The sequence below is a fragment of the Arctopsyche grandis genome, chromosome 8 (genome assembly GCF_051622035.1).
Source record: "Arctopsyche grandis isolate Sample6627 chromosome 8, ASM5162203v2, whole genome shotgun sequence".
NCBI lineage: Eukaryota > Metazoa > Arthropoda > Insecta > Trichoptera > Hydropsychidae > Arctopsyche > Arctopsyche grandis.
The window spans coordinates 30,149,234-30,166,296 of NC_135362.1; the positions used below are offsets into that span (position 1 = coordinate 30,149,234).

The following is a 17,063-nucleotide window of genomic DNA, read 5'->3' on the forward strand; positions in this document are numbered from 1 at the left end:
TTGAGAGGCTAATTAATTAATTAGTCAAATGGTTCGGAGATATTTCTCGTGTGTGTGTGTGTGTGTTTGTGTGGAATTTAACATAATCGCCAATTTTCACAATGTATATAATATGAAATTGTTTCAAAAGAATATATACATATGTGTATTTTTTTCGCATTATTTTATACGTGTGTGTGTGTGTTATTAATGCGCGATCTTTTGCAATACACAAATTGATATGTTATAAGCGTGCATTTTTGGCGAATTTGCATTCGTCGACGTCGCGAATTAAAATAATGTATTATATAAATTATCACGTGAATTTTTTTTTGTGCAAGAATTAAAAATCAATTATTAATAAATATTGTCGACGCACAGATGAATGTTCGTATGTATGTATGTGCATGTTGTGTTTTCTAATTGAAAATCGTGCGTTATTTATACACAATATATTATGATTGATTTTGATTTTTAAATGCTTTTTATTATTACGAAATTGTGTTCACAATACATCTTATATACATATATTTTAATAGCTAGTGATCTATTGATCATTTTCTATTTTACAATTTTAATTTAATTTGGTTAGTATTCATAGTATTATATTATTCTTATGTTAATGTACAGCATAATAGGAAAAAGAGCTCAAAAACCTATTTACAATTCTTATAAATGCTCATAATACATCTAATACATAATATTAATTAAAGACTCTCTAAAGTCGACGATCTAAAGCAGATTGTGTTTAGGTAATCTGTGTGTTTAGGTAATCTGAAGGGTATAGACATTTTATTGTAATCACCTTCACAAGTGTGTTAGTATGGTTATTAGTGATTCTGTTATAGAATCTACTGATTAGTTTGTTAGTAATGTCTGTAACAAACGGAATATTATGTATAAATGATGGAAAAATTCATTGAATATATTTTTTATTTTATTTCAATCGAACATGTACTCTCGCCTTTACCAGATCGCTCTAAAGTGACAAGTGTACTAATATACAGATACAATTAATACAAGCATTTTATACAATGCGAATAATTCAAACAAACATCATCCACAGTGACATTTATGGGGAAGTTATTGTAGCATTTTATTATAGAATTTTGACGCTGAATAACTTGCGATTTGCCAGATAGATTGGAAAGGTGATGTCCAATTTACAGGGACCGTTTCAATGAAAATCGGAAAAATTAGCAAACTCTAATAGGAATCGATCGACCTGGTGTCACAAAGCAAGGTCTCAGTCCGCTCGAAAGCATAATATGCTAACTATATACAATATAGTTATATGTAATTGTTTGATGAAATATTTAGTTTAATTTGTCATATTTATTAACTTAAAGACTTTCGTTTGATTCGTTGATTGAAATTTTAAAGTTATTTACTTTTATTATTTTATTGTAATTTATTACGTCCTAAATTATTATTCATTATGGCCCTAAATATAAAAAGCCAAAGTAACAATGCAAGTGGATTTATCGCCGTTGTTAATAATGATTGCAATTGTTTAATTAAAAATGTACTAAAAAGGACATTTGCTTCTCTACCATACGAAATGAAAAAGAGATTATTGTTAACAGCCCAAAACCCACACCAATATTGAATATTCATTCAAAAACGAAAATATATCAAAGACGTTTTAATAAATATAAATATGATAATTTATTTATTTATTTATTAATAGTTTTGGATCATTGTGGCATTACAGGAAGAACCTAATGCGCCACAATGGCCTACATTTACCAAATATATAAATACAAGTAAAATTAGTAAAAAACAGAAAAATTAGAAAGCAGAAAACATGGTAAAATAGAATAATAATAAAAAAGGAAAATAATAATACAATTAAAATAGTATATAAAAATGTACAAAGGAGAAAGAAAAAGTAAAATAAATCAAACAAAATATGAATAAAAAATAAAATCACAGCGAGGCCCAAACGGAAGAGAGTAGATTAAGATTCCACTCATACATCAAATTCAAATTAAGAAAGTAATGATGAGCGCAGGTTACCAGATAAATATGTTAAAATAACATCCGATAATCTACGCTCCCCAAGGTGGAAAATATCACATTCAGGGACGGCAGCAACGATTTCATTGATAAGTCGAATAGCTCTAGGTATAGGAGCCAGTCGAAAAAGAACTGTGCGAGCAGAAGGTACAACCATTAAATGATGATATCTACCACGCACATAATTATTAGGTACATAAAGTCCCAATTGTTCCAGCTACAACGGGCATGACGTATTACCACGCGGTAGCTGGAGAACGAACCGAATTAACGAGAAGTAATAATGTTTAGAAGAATAAAATTAAATTAAAAAAATAAACTGATCGTGTTTTGGACAGCATACACTGGTTGAAAAGTCACCGCATGCCACTGATGTATACATATTTAGATACTTTTAATTAAATTTTAAACCGAATGATATATGTTTGCCAAAATTTTATAAATTAAATTCTGCAAGGTAACAACTCGTACATATGCCGGATATTCAAAGCCATCTTACATAGACGACGATGTGTGTGTGTGTGTGTGTGTGTGTGTGCAATAAATTGACTTTATTACGTATTTGATTGCGTCCTCAAATTCTAAACACCAGATACGTATAAAAATATTTCGGAAAATGCGAAAAGTGGCGATGTATGCAAATCGTGCATATTTTATCACTCCATTTTGTATAATTCGAACGAATTAGAACCCAGCTGGCCCGGTGTCAGACACCGGCCGACCTTCACCTTAACTAGCCGTAGAGATAACCCACCGCAACGACATAACACACACACACGTTTTATATGTATAATAGATACAAGAAAACGATCTTTATCTCGAATATATCGACATGCCAATAGTCTAATGTGCCGTGTTGCACAGAGCGTCGTCCGTGGAAAATTGATGTTTATTGGTGACGCGGACACGACTTTTTTTTTTGTTACGCAACGCAACGAGTCGATTGGAAAAGCGGGAAAATCACCGCAACAGTTGATTCATATGCTATACACTAATGATGCTGAAGGTTTCCTTTTGATTGTCAGTTTTGTAGGTCTCCATATGACATTCATTTGCTATTTTATTTGAATGTACATAATTCATCCGTTTGTTATTTTATTTGAAAATATTTTATTCATTTGTTCTTTTGTTTGTAAATAATTTATTCGACTGTTCAACAAATATCAAAAATATATATTTAAATAGTTATTCCCGGAGTATTGTTACAATAATAGAAGTGGCTTAAGGCGTCGTATTGTTGTCATGTGGGTAAGGCAGAGAAATGTTATAATAATAGAATAAATATATTGTGTCAATATTACGTCTCCATAACTATCCTACAACGCACGGAATACAATCAGATCAATTTACTTACATAAATGTATCCCATGTTGTTTATTGTGTGTTTTTGAATGCATTGTGCAATTTTTAACGATGCACTTGTCCATCTTGCGAGTAATATAAACAAACAGAGAAGTTTTTATCGAACATACGTTTCGTCGTTTGGGACATATTGTTGATATTGCAAGGATATTTTCTGAATATATGTATGTGTGCTTCATTCCTGGCGATCGTGACTTAGATGACGTTTCCCTTCATCATACTCGTCCTTCTAGACTAAATATGCTCAAATATATTTCTGGATAGACAAATAAGCATTTCCTTTTCATGGAACTACATATTTATATACGGTTGGATTCATTGCGTTTCTATTTGCTTAACCCTCCCTCACCGAAGTGGGGTATGCAAATGCCCCAATTTTTACGTTTTTCGTAATAACTATGTTGTTTTCAAAGCCATACACCCTATATTTCTTGCGTTTCTAGAATGAACTACAAGAAATTTATTTTAATAGATTTTAGATTATTTAGAAAAGGGGTACATCGTAAAAAAATACAGTTACACATTTCTACGTTCCAAAGTATGATTTAAAGGCGGTAGCGATAAGTCATATGTTTGACGTTTAGCTTGCATATTCTTGTTGATCGATGAATCAATGCGAGAGAAAGAGAAAGCTATATTTTCGTAAGCTATTATTTTCGTCGCTTTTGGCGCGTGGCTATTGAGTCATGCAGTCGGCTGTTGGCCTTACCTATGTGCGTTTGCGTGTTGATGCTTGTCGTTATTTTTTAATAGAAAAATAGTCAAAAACATGCTATAGTATTAAAACTTTTTCTATGTTGATGTATAAAATGATTAATAAGATACATATTGAACCCATTTGTATTGATAAAAGCTGTATATTGATTAAAAAATCACTCGGGACACTCGTTTGATCCCGACTCTCCGTCCTTCAAAGGTTAAACAGCATCGAAAGTATTCATCACAGTACTATGGTTTGTGATGTTTTAAGCTTTTAGATGGAATTATTTTTAAATGACCCGATTTACGCACAGTCAAGTAGCTATTGTACGCGATTTTTTGCTCTGATACATGTACCGTGTAAAATGACTAGGTCGAGGAGATCAGCTACCATTGTTTTAATTTTTTCACGTTCAGGAATCGCACTTGACCACACCGTGACCATCCTCACGGAAGTTGGCGGTCCATTGTGAAACAGATATTGCCTAGATTTTCCGTAAATCAGAAACAAGACAAAAAAAAATAAGGTTGAACAATACAATGTATGTATGTATGTAATATTTGTATTCAAAGTTAACGAAGCATTGTATATCGATGATATGTATGTATATGCATTATTATACATAAATATTTAAGATGAAACAACGCGTCACATTATGCGTGAGTTTCGCTTTCTTTTGCCTTGAACGTTTATTTATAAAAATTTGTGCATCTTAGAAAAAATTGCATTTGCATACGTAATAGCAAACAAGGTCGTTCATTGTCCAATGATGATTGTACCGGAGGTGTTACTCAACATGTTGATGCATTTTTTCCCTATATTATTCTATACGTGTGTTTGTGTTTCGCATCCATCTACTTTCACTTGATATTAAAAGTGTTAATAGACGAACGTATTCAACTTTCTAGGTTTTAAAAATTGGGTAATTTTCGCTGAAAGGTGCTAGTAACTAGATTAGCATTGTTGATATAAAAAAAAAGTTAATATAACATTCCGTCTACATATGTACATCGCTTGTGTAAGATTCGTTTTAGATATTATTGCACTTAAAAGTAACCTTTATACGTTAAATTATAATTGTTTTAATGGAATTGTGTGTCAATGACTACTTACATACATGCATAGAGTATTCGTGTAATTATTTTAATGATGCATATTTATTATTAAAAACATTTTTCGCTTTCCAATACATTTTACGATCAAATTTTATCGACATAATCATTTATTCAATGAAATTTGGCTAATTCATAAATTATACGCGTATAAATTACGATCGTGGTTTTTCCTAATGGGAATTTTTTAGCATCCGCGCGCGCGTTCGTGAATTCTTTTCGTGCAGTTTAAAATCGAAGTCATTAAATTTAATGACGGCAAACAACAAAATATTGTTATCTTGAGATTCGCTAAGTGCCAGGTCAAAAAAGTACGTGGGGTCAAATTCATTCGGCGAAAAATTCAATCGACATGAAACATGAAAAAACTGAAGATATTAATTATATTTATTTTATTTCAATCGAGCATGTACACTTGCCTTTACAGATCGCTCCAAAGCTACGAGTGTACTATAGCAGATTCAATACAATATTACAATTAATACAAGCATTTTTTTATACAATGCAAATTCAAACAAACATCATCCACAGTGACGATTAGACGAGTAGATGTAGAAATAGGCAAATCTCAAGACGCTGAATAACTTGAGATTTGTAAGAGAGATTAGAAAGAAAATGCCAATTTACAGGAACCATTACAATGAAAATCTGAAAAATTGACAAGCTCTGAAAGGAAACGATCGACCTGGAGTCACAAACCAAGGTCTGGACAACAGCTACTAGTGGGAATCGAACCGTGACCACTCCACTCGAAAGCATAATATGCTAACCACTAGTCCACGCTGCTGATTAATACGAAGAAAAAAATATCTTCCTGTCTCTAATTTTAGATTTGCCTCTTATATACAATATCAACCTTAAAGATTTGAATCAATATGTTAAATTGTTAAAATCTGAACTTACTCGTGATTTTTGTAATTCTATTTATGTATATGATTTTCATTTTTTATCTGTAACCGGCAGCGTGGACTAGTGATTAGCATATATGTAATACTTTCGAACAAAGTTATCACTGGTTGGATTCCCACTAGTTGCTGCTGGCCAGACCTTGGACATGTGATTCCAGGTCGATCGTATCTTATCGGAGTTTTCCAATTTTTCTAATTTTCATTGAAACGGTTCCTACAAATTGGCATCCCCATCCTATTCGATTTATTCAGCATCTCGATTTTTCGTTGATTTGTATAAATGCTACAAACTTTTCCTTAGAAGTTTGATCGTATTTGCCTTGTACATATAATGCTTATGTTTGATCATATAGAGTAGTGTTTAATGTAAAATTTATAGTGATTATATATTTATAATTGATATTTCTTAAGCTGCATAGTACACTCGTTGCATTGGAGCGATCTGTAAGACGAATGTGCACGATTGATTGAATAAAATTAAATAAAATTAATGTGTGTTTCGTACTAGCCAAAACATGTTTTTAAAGTAGAATTTGTTTGATTTGTTTCAGAAGTGACACAATGTCACTGAAAAGGGCAGCAGTTTTGCTGTTCTGCGTCGGCTGTACGCTAGTATTACCCGGACCGGCAGCTTCCAACTCTCCAAACTTCCACCAATCCTATGGAACAAACTACGCCACCAAATCCTTCTCGAGTGGTTTCGGAGATTCAGCAGGGGCCGCTTCCATCAGTCAACCGGTCATTCAGACCAAAACCACCTACAATGGTTGCTCTTCGGCAACGGGATGTGGAGGGGTCACGCTGGAGAACGGACAGGTCATCCACAAGTACGGCAACCCAGCTGCCATAGGATTGGATGGAGCACCTGAAAGTCTCAATCCGGCCGAATTACACAAGAAGTTTGCCCTGCAAGCTACGGACATCAATTCAGCTTTCGCCGGAAACATTCCGACAGACGGACCCTTCTGGTGGGCCAGCCAAGACTCTCCATTCAAGAACGCTCATGAGACTTACATGAAATGGCTCAAAGACGGATTCTCTGGAGTGCCCTTACCTTCACCGTGTTCCGCTTGCGCCGCTAGCAATGCCATAACGGGCGACAAGAAAGTGACCGTTGGAGGAAGCGTCAGCAACAACATTGACATATCCCAAAATCCCTTCTTAAACGGAAAATTCGCCGCTGGTTTCCCAGGATTCTCCGATTTCAGCAAAGATTCCGCTGCATTTGCAGGCACGGGAGCTGCGTCAATCGACATCTCTAAGAATCCATTCCTCAACGCTGCCAACTTCCCAGGAAAACAACAATCCTCTTCGTTCCAGTCCTCTTTCCATTCGACGACTGGAAACGGTGGAGCAGCCGAAATCGACTTATCCGGTAATCCTTTCCTCAGCAATGTCTTCTCTAGTGGTTGCTCTGGAGCGGCTGGAGGATGTGGACAGTCTGGTTCGTTGAGCGGAAGCGTACAAGGCAGTTCCGTTAGCGGACATCACAGTTCTTCGAAACCATTCGGAGGATCGTCTATTAACGCAATTCAAACGACGGGCAGTGGATGCACTGGTGGCTCAGGAGCTGGATGTGGATATCAAGGACAAGCCCAAGTCACCACTGGCTTCGGACAACAATCTGGTCAATCGGGCTCTTTCGGTGGTACTGTTCAGCAGAGTGCTTCGAAACCCTTCGGAGGGTCTGCAATTAACACCGTTCAAACGATGGGCAGTGGATGCACTGGTGGCTCAGGAGCTGGATGTGGATATCAAGGACAAGCCCAAGTCACCACTGGCTTCGGACAACAATCTGGTCAATCGGGCTCTTTCGGTGGTACTGTTCAGCAGAGTGCTTCGAAACCCTTCGGTGGGTCTGCAATTAACACCGTCCAAACCACAGGCAGCGGATGCAGTGGAGGCTCAGGCGCTGGATGCGGATATCAAGGTCAATCCCAAGTCACTACCGGTTTCGGACAACAAGCTGGACAATCAACGTCGTTCGGTGGCACTGCCCAAGGTGGTGTTGTCACAACCGTTCAACAGGGTGCTTCGAAACCATTCGGAGGATCTTCAATTAACACAGTTCAAACTACTGGCAGCGGATGTTTGGGCGCTGGATGCGGATATCAAGGTCAATCCCAGGTTACTACCGGTTTCGGACAACAATCTGGACAATCGACGACGTTCGGTGGAACTGCCCAAGGAGGTTCAGTCGCAACCGTTCAACAAGGTGCTTCCAAACCATTCGGAGGATCTTCAATCAACACAGTCCAACCTACCGGCAGCGGATGTTCGGGAGCTGGATGCGGATATCAAGGTCAATCTCAAGTCACTACCGGTTTCGGACAACAATCTGGACAATCAACATCGTTCGGTGGCACTGCCCAAGGAGGTTCTGTCGCAAGCGTTCAACAAGGTGCTTCTAAACCGTTCGGAGGATCTTCAATCAACACAGTCCAATCTCAAGTTGCCACCGGCTTCGGACAACAATCTGGATGCACCGGCGCTTTCTGCAACAATCAACAAACTCAGCAACCGTTCCCAAACAAGCCTCCAACAACTTCTGGATCCAGCTTGCCTCATCCTCCAGGTGCAACATCAGGTGGATTCAGAGGAGAAACCAGTGGCAGCGGAGAACTGACCATCTCTTGCTCTGGACAAGGATATATTTGCATCGAGAAGAGGCTATGCTTGAACGGCTACGTCAACGACAGTGGAGAGAATATATTGCAAGCTAGAGGAGGGGTGAGTTTCTTTTTTATCTCGTGTATATATATTTTCTTTTTGAATGCATGTCTATTTACATTCAAAGAGTCCAGACCAGTCTGACGCATAGTGCACACAATACTACATAGACACACCCCACGTTTTCAATACTATAGACCGCATAATCATCGAAGATAAATCATATTCGCACGCTCTTGTGGCCGTGATGCTTCGGTAAAGAGGTATCTCGAGTGTTTACACGCAATTTTCGTGCAAATATATAATAATATTCTTTGCGGAATTCGGCATCGTACACCAAAAACGATTCCGTATTTGCTCACACACCACAGCTCCGACCGGTACGACGATCTTGAAATTATTTGACAATGACATCACACAAATTCACAGAATACGCTGTATGGATCCAACATACACTATTGTTGAACAAACATCATTGGACACGGACAGTCTTGCCCAAAATGTAAACACCAATAATACACACATACAATTTCTTCTATCTAAACCTGAAAAAAATCCGTCGGAGACGTACCAACCTCTCTTAGAACAACTTCTCTCGATTCATCCCACTGATCTTTTATTACCACCGAGTTGTTGAGCAAGATGTCCTCACGCATTCTAAATACAGCGAAGATGATTGAAAGTTCCATATATAGGTTATTGAGGGTCTTCCTCGCTGTTCACACCCACCACACATCTGATGTGTGAGTCAGAATCCAGAACCTCAGTACGTATGTAAGTGCTGATTTGGCGATTGTTAGACTTTTTTCTTCTTTTTTATTTTTTGAGGAACTCGATTCTTTACGTTCTTACAATAATATCTAATATAGATACTTGCGCTATCAATCAAAAAGTGGCTCAACGTTTTGGCGCGTTGCTCAACGTCTTCTTGCACGCACAGCCTCTTTTGTGTCCGATATTGTGTGTGAAAAGTAGTATGTTGTTCGCCGTTGTGTGGCTGTCGATTCGCATTCATTAAATGGGTTTTGATTGTGGCTCTCTCGTCGACCGGTTGACGTAATGGTGCTATCCAGATTTCTTCAAAAGGCTTCTTCTTCATCTTCTTCTTCTCAGTTTCAACAACACGTATGTATGTATGTTGACACGCTTGTTGCGAAGCACCCACCGAAAGGGCTCTTCAAACTAAAGCTGCATACGTCTAGCTATTCGCACTTTTTCATCATTTTCTCTTCAATCCTTGATTGGCTATTGTACATAAATATAAACCTCACGAAGCAATATTTATACGCGAGTGTGTGCAATATTATCAATTGATCTTGCACGTATCTTTTACATATGCACATACATACGTATGTATATATTCGGCTGCTGTGAAATTCGACGTTTTCGTGAGGTCAAACGCGGATTGTGATAATATCAGAAAAAATACTAGATTGTGCAAATTATTTGAAGAAACAAGCGGCTGTGTAAATTACAGAGCGACGTTCGTCCTTTCAAATATTGATTCAAATCAATGTTCTGTCACCGATCATGACGTACTACGCATTGCGTGCCTATTCAAATATTGTATGCGAGACGTTTTTAATTATCGTTTTGCCGTACACACTGGTATGAATTTTTGCTATAAACAAGTCGACAGTTTAAATATATCCAATATGTACCTTATACATACTATACATGTGTACGTACATATGTATGTGTTGTTAACATCTGTGCAGTTTGTTAACGAACGGCCCATCATCGGTTCGGTTTGGGTTGATGAAACTGAATAATATTTCGTCCATATTGGGTTATGATTCTTGGGACATCGTTTCGAGAATTCAGTGTTCTGCCGTTAACGACGTGTGATTGTATCACACATCATTAACTTCATATAAATTGAAGATGAGTAAACTCGCCGTCGCTATGGTTAGTAATCTGATCGAATCAATTAAAAGTGAATTTAAAAAATCGATATGCAACATCTGTACTTTGATCATAATCCGTCTTGACAAATGCACTGGCAATCTTTTCAATAATTCTATCGATCGTCCTCCTGAATGAGGATGTCGTAGTCTGGTTATAAGTTAGACATTATATTTCAGTATTTGTAAATAAATAAAAAGTATTGAATGATAGACAGGTGAATAATGTGATGTATAATTATGAAGTAAATGAAGAGACATTTAATGCTATCTATATCGATGATTATGACAGTGATCTAATCACGGATTTAGTGATTTGTTATAGTTGTGTATACTAAGGAGTCCATTACCGGTAAACCGGTTAATAATATTACTTTTAAATTACTGATAAATCGCTGCATTTTTATTACATTCCTCTTCTTTGTTTTATCTTCTGACAACACTGGCTCGACCCAGTGCTTCATCCAGGAGAGAAAAATATACAATATTGAAAATAATAGTAGAAATTATTGGAAGGATTTACAAAGATGTAGTAAATCTATCAGTTTCAGATTCCGATGATGATATTGCAGTAGTTCCATTTACGATTAAATGCGTCTTATCAGTAAAAGAAAAGCTTCACAGTTAGCTATTAGGATTAAAATTAAAATCAGTTTGGGAAAGAAGCTTACGCAGAAGAAAAAAATAAAGAAATTGTGAAAAAATAAATTACTTTTTTGATGAAATTAAATAAAACTGAAAAATTAGATCAAAACTATCGGAAAATAATATGAATGCATTGTGTTTTCTTCGCTGCCATTTCCTTAAACTATGAATTTTTAGTCCTTTAAAAAATATTAATTTATAAAGAATCCATTACCACTCAAACCGATATTTTGGGAAACATATGTTTCTTAGTATATAAATAAATAATGTTTATTAACGTTTGGTTAAATATATTTAATACAAAAAAAGAAGCTAATATTTCAGATTGAACTATCCGCTAATTTACAGATAAACCTGTAATTTGTATAAAGGATCGGATTACAAGCAAATGGAAATCACGGTAAATTGGCCTCCCTAATATATATGTATGTACCTACTAATATAATTTATTATAAACTTCTGGAAACAAGTAATGATAGTCATTGCCGACTTAAGGCACAAACATATGGAATTCCAACCGAACAGTCGTAGGGTGGTCGACCGAGTGTGTAGAGAGAGAGCGGGTCAGAGTGCGCGTCCTTGAAAATATGAGACAAATGTCAACGCGGCCGTAAAATATCAGGTCACTGACAAAACTATCTAAATTAAAAATCATGCATATATTTATTTCCCTATTATAAGCATGTACGTATGTACATAATCGAAGACTTTCAACTAAATTTGAACTTTGAACGTTAATGTATATTTATATACATATTTATAAGCGGACCATAATCCATTTTTCCGGACTCATTCGATCACTCCGAGTTGAGAAACTCTTCGACACGATGGTTGTGCAAGTTTTATGCATTTAAAGGGCGTTACGAGAGCGCATAATGATTGGCATCGATGATGTTCCGCGAGAGGCGTTTGTAATTAACGTTTTGTCAGTTGATTGGGCATTTCATACGTCTGAAAGTCGTACAGAACGTCAATATCGTGTATGTGTATATATGTAGTACATACGTGTAGTCTCAGAGCATGCATAAGATGTTCGTAATTAATCAACGTCGTGCTGCACATAGACGATGGATGCTTCTCCACGTCTTGTGCACACTTGTCGATGTCGTCAATCGATGATACAACTTCAATACATCATCATCATCGTCGTCGTCGTCGTCCGTTGCCAAATCAGTAGTGCGATGTATTTAAGTAGTTGTTTGCAGTACCCACGGTCCGCTCGTAATGATCCAAATACTTAATGCAATTTCGCAGACGAATCAATTTGAAAGAGGCTGGCAAAAAATAAGGTTGGACTTCTGGTTTGGTTCGTTTTCGTTCATTTTTTTTTTTTTTTTTCGGCACACGTGATTAATTCTACTTAGCATACGTAATATGATTAATTCCGCGATGATTACAATCGAGTTTTGGGTATAAAATTAATTCGAGATGTTCATTTACATACCTATACATTCGAAGAGTCGAAGGTAGCCGACGATTTACATGTCGAATAGTTTGGAAAATTTGGAAATCGCGAATCAATAATTTGTATATATTATTATATTACGGACGTTTTTATTTCGTTTCAATATTTTTATCGGGCGAATATTAGTATTATATAATTTAAATAAAACGTGTCCTCTTTAACATTCTGTGATACGTTCGTACATTTGACCCATATTTTTTCATACTTTGCAATGCAACTGTTTGAACATCTTCTTTTATAATGTTTACATTATCTCAAGTACCGTTTGAATAAAGGCGCAGACATTTAGAATTGTACGGCACGGCATGCCTAGGTGAACTTCAGCTGTGAATGGGCATATCATTGTTAATTCGTATGATCTTATTATTTTAATCAATTTCGCCTACGTTTCTTCAAATATGGGAATCGCTTATGTCAAGCCAATGTCCATACAAGGATAAAATAGCACTGAAAACACTACAGGGGGTGATTTTTGGTCTGGGATAGATCGGTCGTGCTAGCATTTAAAAAAAATGTGCAAAACTATTTATAAAATAATCTTAGGCAGAGAACACATAATTTCAAATCGATTTGACGATTGGAGGTGACCCAGCTCGAAAGCACGAACCAAAGTTGGGTGTCAGACTAATTAAAAGCTTTTAAAAACACTTGTGTGTCTGCGCCCTAGCTTCCTTGTCTATATTAGCCTAATCCTTAAGCCTAATTTCCCGTCCTTTGCTCTTAATCTTTAGTCTCTTCTTAATTTTCACCCATTGATTTCGCACCAAATGCACCAAACACTGTGCAGGAGATTGAATAAGTTGAATCTAATCATCATCATCTACAACCTCTCCAACACACTTCCGCTTGTCTCTGTTTTGCGCAACACTCATCCATCTGACCCCACACATTTTCCTAATTTCATCTACCCATCTTCCCTGCGGTCTTCCTTTTACCATTTTGCATTCTATCGGGTACCATTCTAGCACCTCTTTTGTCCACATTTCGTACATTCTTATAGCCACGTGCCCCACCTATTGCCATTTCAATCTCTTTACTATATCCACTATGTCCACTACCCTTGTCAAACTTCTCACCCACGTAATCCGCTTCCTGTCTTTCCTCATTATGCCGATCATACAGCGTTCCACACTTCTTTGAGTGCATTGGACTTTGTGTAGCATCTTGGCGTTCAATATTCAAGTTTCACATCCATTCGTCATCACTGGCAAAACGCATTGATCGAAGCAGTGCCGGTTTTAGGGTGGGGCTGGGTCGGGCAGCGCCCGGGGGCGCCAAATAAGTTAGGGCGCCGATCGATGTGCCAAAGGCGCTTTAAAATTTAAAATTAGAGCGCCAAAAGCCATTCAAAATTTTAGATTAGAGCGTCAAAGGCGAAAGTTCTTTCTAAGGGTGTTTAGAAAAAATTGTCCAAGGGCGCCATCGGGTGTAAGGCCGGCACTGAATCGAAGATCTTTTTCTTCAGGCAGAGTGGCATTTTTGATTTAAAAACAATATTCATTCGTCCAAATGCACTCCATCCTAATTTCATACGTCTCTTAAATGGGTGTGTACCTGTATAAATAAATAAATTAGCCATCGTCGAAGGGAGTCGACCGAGCCAAGTCGGTCAGAGTGCGCGTATATGTACATGCAAATATAGGGATGCAAATATAGTCTCACCGGTATCCATTCCTGTCAACATCGTTGTGAAATAGCACGTAAAGATGGATATATGCATGTATGTAAACTCAACGTAAAGTCTTGATGAAAAGATTCGGAATATGTAGTATTGGATTTCCAGTAATATGCGAGGTGCGAATCCGTCGTAATTTACCCGCGTACACGAGAGCTGGTACACACTCATAAACAGTGAAATGCAGACGCTAATTAATCGTAAATCCATTTAGCGAATTCACTGGTTAATTTACAGCGGCAATCGATACCCGGCAGCCGCTGTAAATCAAATCGACGCGCCTTAGCGCAATACAAAATCGCAACGCATCGCACAACTTTTCGCAATCCGCGGTTAAAGTTGCACGGTTGTAAATCTTCACATCCTTTGCTATGTAAATTTCCATTTTATTTTTATTTTTTTATCTTATACCGGTCCGTGTGCTCTCGGCAAATAATTGTGCACGGCTCTATTCTAGTTGTGACTCTTCTTAATATGTGTGTGTGTGTGTAATTGTTTATTTGACGTAAAATTTCAATTTTCAATACAGTTATGCGAATGTTGATCTGTTTATGATTTTTTTTTTTTGTGATAATTTTTTGTTCAACCAATTTTGTCAGTGGTCTGAAGCTTAATGATACATATATGTATGTATCCGCCAGCAGTATGGCTTAATGGTAGCGTATATGTTTAGCAACAAATGATCAGTGGGTTCGATCCGCTATACTGCTGGTTAGATTTGGGGGTATTTGTGACTCCAAATCGATCGTTTCTTATCAGAGTTTGCCAATTTTATCTAGTCATTGTTGAAACGGTTCCTCAAAATTGGCAATAAATCATCTTTCCTGTTGTCACAAATCTTCTGTATTTATTTAAAGTACAACTTGTAAAAATGATGTACAAATCTAAAATCCATAGATGTATCAATGGGTTAATTATTTAATTAATTGATTGTTATTTCGTGTTCTTCAGCTTCTCCAAATACAGTGATCTATGTAATAATAAAATTCTGCATTGTTTGTAATTATTTGTGCATTCGGGTCTACCTGTAAGGCCTTCCTGGTATATATCTATATAAAAATAAATAATAAATATATGTATAATATTATATATGTTTACACTGGATTGACACGATGCGAGTAGCTTGGACGTTCAAAACATTCAAAAATGGTTGGATCACCCGTTTCCACGCTGCGAGTAAAGTAAAAGTTACTCATCCAAGCTACTCGCATCGTGTCAGCCCGGTATTATATACAAATATGACACCTACATACATATATTCTTTATCTACCCAAATATATAAAACGGTTATTTCATCATATTGATGATTGTTCTTACATACATACGTCACACTTACAATGCGCATGCGCAGTGTGTCGACTGACAATGACAATGCGCAGTTTTTTAAACGGTTTCCACGTTTTATCGAGTGTACGAATGCGTGCACCTGGTTTCTAGTAATACATATAATAATAAAACATAAAATTTTCACTATAAGATTGATGCATTGTCAAATGCCAAATTACACACAGTTTTGACAGTCGCCGCAAGCCGTACGTCAAAACTATGAACGAAATTTCGTCACTCACTCACACTTCGACGACCTCGAATCTTACAAAAAAAAAACATAAAGAATAAATAATACAACGATCGGCACACGTCTTCGGAGATGTTTTCACTGTCGCATTTTTCCAGCACACTTTTCACAATGGAGACGTTTCGCGCTCTTTCAATCGAACGAACAGAAGAAGAAGAGGAATACTACAAAAAAAAAAAGAAGCAAAAAGTCATAACGCATAACGAAATCTATCTATTAGTGCGGTTTATCAATAATGAATATTATCGAGACGCGGATCGTCGATAAATCATCGCGTTATAATTAATAACTTTTGACCGCGCCGATCCAACCTTGCGAAACAACCCCGGGATGGCGAATATAATTTTCGCGAATGCCATTCGTTTCTATATGTGTCGGTGCGGATCTATCTGCTGTCAGATGACAGTCGATTGCATCGAGAAGTTGAGTGACATTCCTGTCGCGGTTGCCAAACGCGCCCGACAGGTCAACTTGCCCAACAGCGACGAGACCTCTGATCTTCGCGCTGGCCAAAATCCGTCATTATTTATTTATCGCATTCTGTATTTATGGCTTTAACACCCCACAGAGGATAAACGCATCTGTCTTTATTGTATAAGTCGCATGCAAAAGTTGTTCCAGGCTCAAATTCTGATACAATACGATTTCTGCATAGTTTCGATTGTTTTGACTATATTTAAATAATCATTGTATTATATCAAAGATAGAATCTGAAATCAGATTTTTGAAACGGTTCCTCATACTAGTTTCCATCGTTCTTAATTCCTCGGAGTGCCACAACTAACTATTCGGTCGCCGCATTACATGTTACCAACTTAATCATTCATTCGACTGATGCGTGCCAACCTAATCATTCATATATGCATTCTTCCAGGTTAGAAAACTAAATGCCACATTTATAAGGTATATCTCGCATGCAAAAGTTGTTCCAGGCTCAAATTCTGATACAATTTGATTTTTGCATATATAAATATGCACATAGTTTCGATTGCTGTGACTAGATTTGAATAATCATTGTATTAAAGATAGAATACGAAATCAGATTCTC

The 17,063-nt window shown here is 36.8% G+C and overlaps 2 protein-coding genes across 2 annotated transcripts in view; both read left to right on the forward strand.

Annotated features, from left to right (window-relative positions):
* LOC143916109 (uncharacterized) overlaps positions 1–17,063 on the forward strand; it is a 373,187-nt gene that overhangs the window by 295,340 nt on the left and 60,784 nt on the right. The gene's annotated exons all lie outside the window — the stretch shown is intronic.
* Positions 1–17,063, forward strand: part of LOC143915285 (uncharacterized) — a 45,096-nt gene that overhangs the window by 13,575 nt on the left and 14,458 nt on the right. The window contains exon 2 of the mRNA XM_077435845.1: positions 6,632–8,810. Within this exon, the coding sequence (XP_077291971.1) occupies positions 6,642–8,810 (2,169 nt within the window). The 5' untranslated portion in view covers positions 6,632–6,641. The remainder of the gene's footprint in view (positions 1–6,631; positions 8,811–17,063) is intronic.